This window comes from Gregarina niphandrodes, assembly GCF_000223845.1.
Source record: "Gregarina niphandrodes unplaced genomic scaffold scaffold00141, whole genome shotgun sequence".
Taxonomy (NCBI): Eukaryota; Apicomplexa; class Conoidasida; order Eugregarinorida; family Gregarinidae; genus Gregarina; species Gregarina niphandrodes.
In genome coordinates, this window is record NW_011645904.1 from 3,726 (window position 1) to 4,906 (window position 1,181).

The 1,181-nt window shown below is 50.7% G+C and overlaps 1 protein-coding gene and 1 non-coding gene across 2 annotated transcripts; both read right to left on the bottom strand.

Moving 5' to 3' along the window:
- Nucleotides 1–306: 306 nt before the first annotated feature.
- On the bottom strand, nt 307–379 carry GNI_211920. The gene has a single exon. It is a non-coding gene; the product is annotated as a tRNA-Phe (tRNA).
- Nucleotides 380–546: 167 nt separating this feature from the next.
- Nucleotides 547–978, bottom strand: GNI_211930 (hypothetical protein; the record flags this gene model as incomplete). Its single annotated transcript, XM_011135527.1, has 1 exon — nt 547–978. The coding sequence occupies one exon, from the start codon at nt 976–978 to the stop codon at nt 547–549; it is 432 nt and encodes a 143-aa protein (XP_011133829.1).
- Nucleotides 979–1,181: the final 203 nt, after the last annotated feature.

The window sequence follows — 1,181 nt, forward strand, 5'->3', positions numbered from 1 at the left end:
TCACCGAAGTTGAGACAGTGCTCTTATGCAGGTATCGACACTTTCACCCCAAGGGAAAAAAGCGTCAGTCTAATAAACTGAAAGTCCACGGTTCGATCCCGCGCTCGACCAATCGCTGAAATTGAGAGAGGACAGACGTGCTTAAAAAAGAGTAAGTTCGTCCACGCTGTGACCACGAACATCGGGGTGGCAGGAATAGGAAGTGCGAGTTGACTTGTTGCCGCACCAAGCGTAACACACACCAGCCAAGAACCAGAGACACGCGCTAACTTTGGAGCGTGTGAACAAAAACGGACTGCAGGATATTGCCGCAACCGTGGATCGAACACGGGACTTCAAGATCTTCAGTCTTGCGCTCTCCCAGCTCAGCTATTGCGGCAGCGTCTTCCGTGTCGGTGAGGATTGCTATAGTCAAGCAAAAGGCACACCACCAGAAACGAGTGTCAACTCGAATCTTCATCACCGCGCGCTGATGTGCGCGTACTAGAACCTGAATTGCTTGATGGCCAACCATCCACCTTAACCGGACGCCCGCCAATCTCCTATTTAGTCCCTTGGGTCCAGTTCTTCGTAGTTTCCGTCGGCCTGGAATAGCTGGCCCGTCGATCTGGTTCTGATTCGGTTGTTGGTTCTTCTTCTTTGACGCATTCGAGTTGTAGTTAGACGTGGGTTGTGTGTGGCTTCGATTTGCGGTTCGGGTTTCTTTCGTGAACTGAGGTTTACGTTAATGGGCTTCAGTATTGTACCCGATTCGATACGCCGCATCGTGCCTTCCTTGCCGTACATTACACAGCTCGTAATAATGTTAGTTGATAACTCGTGCGTGATTAGTCCTTTATCAATTTGTTGATTGACTCTTATCACCAGTTTGTCTGTGTTATCAATCTCAGGGTCCACTAGGGCCTTGCGCATGATCTTATTTCGCGTCTCAAACGCCTTCTCAGGTGACACAGCCACACCGGGTAGTTGTCGTAACATGTGGGCAGGGTCACCGGCTAAGTAGTCATATTAGCCCACTGATCAATAGTGATGGTCTTCCGGCCCTGACGTGGACGCGGTGAAGAGTTGTTGTCGCTAAAGTACACTTCTTCGAGCATCGGCGGTTGCGACGGTTGCTGCCCAACAGAACTTAAGTCCAACGCTGGCGGCTTATGTGCCCATGGTTGGCGACGACCTTTCGA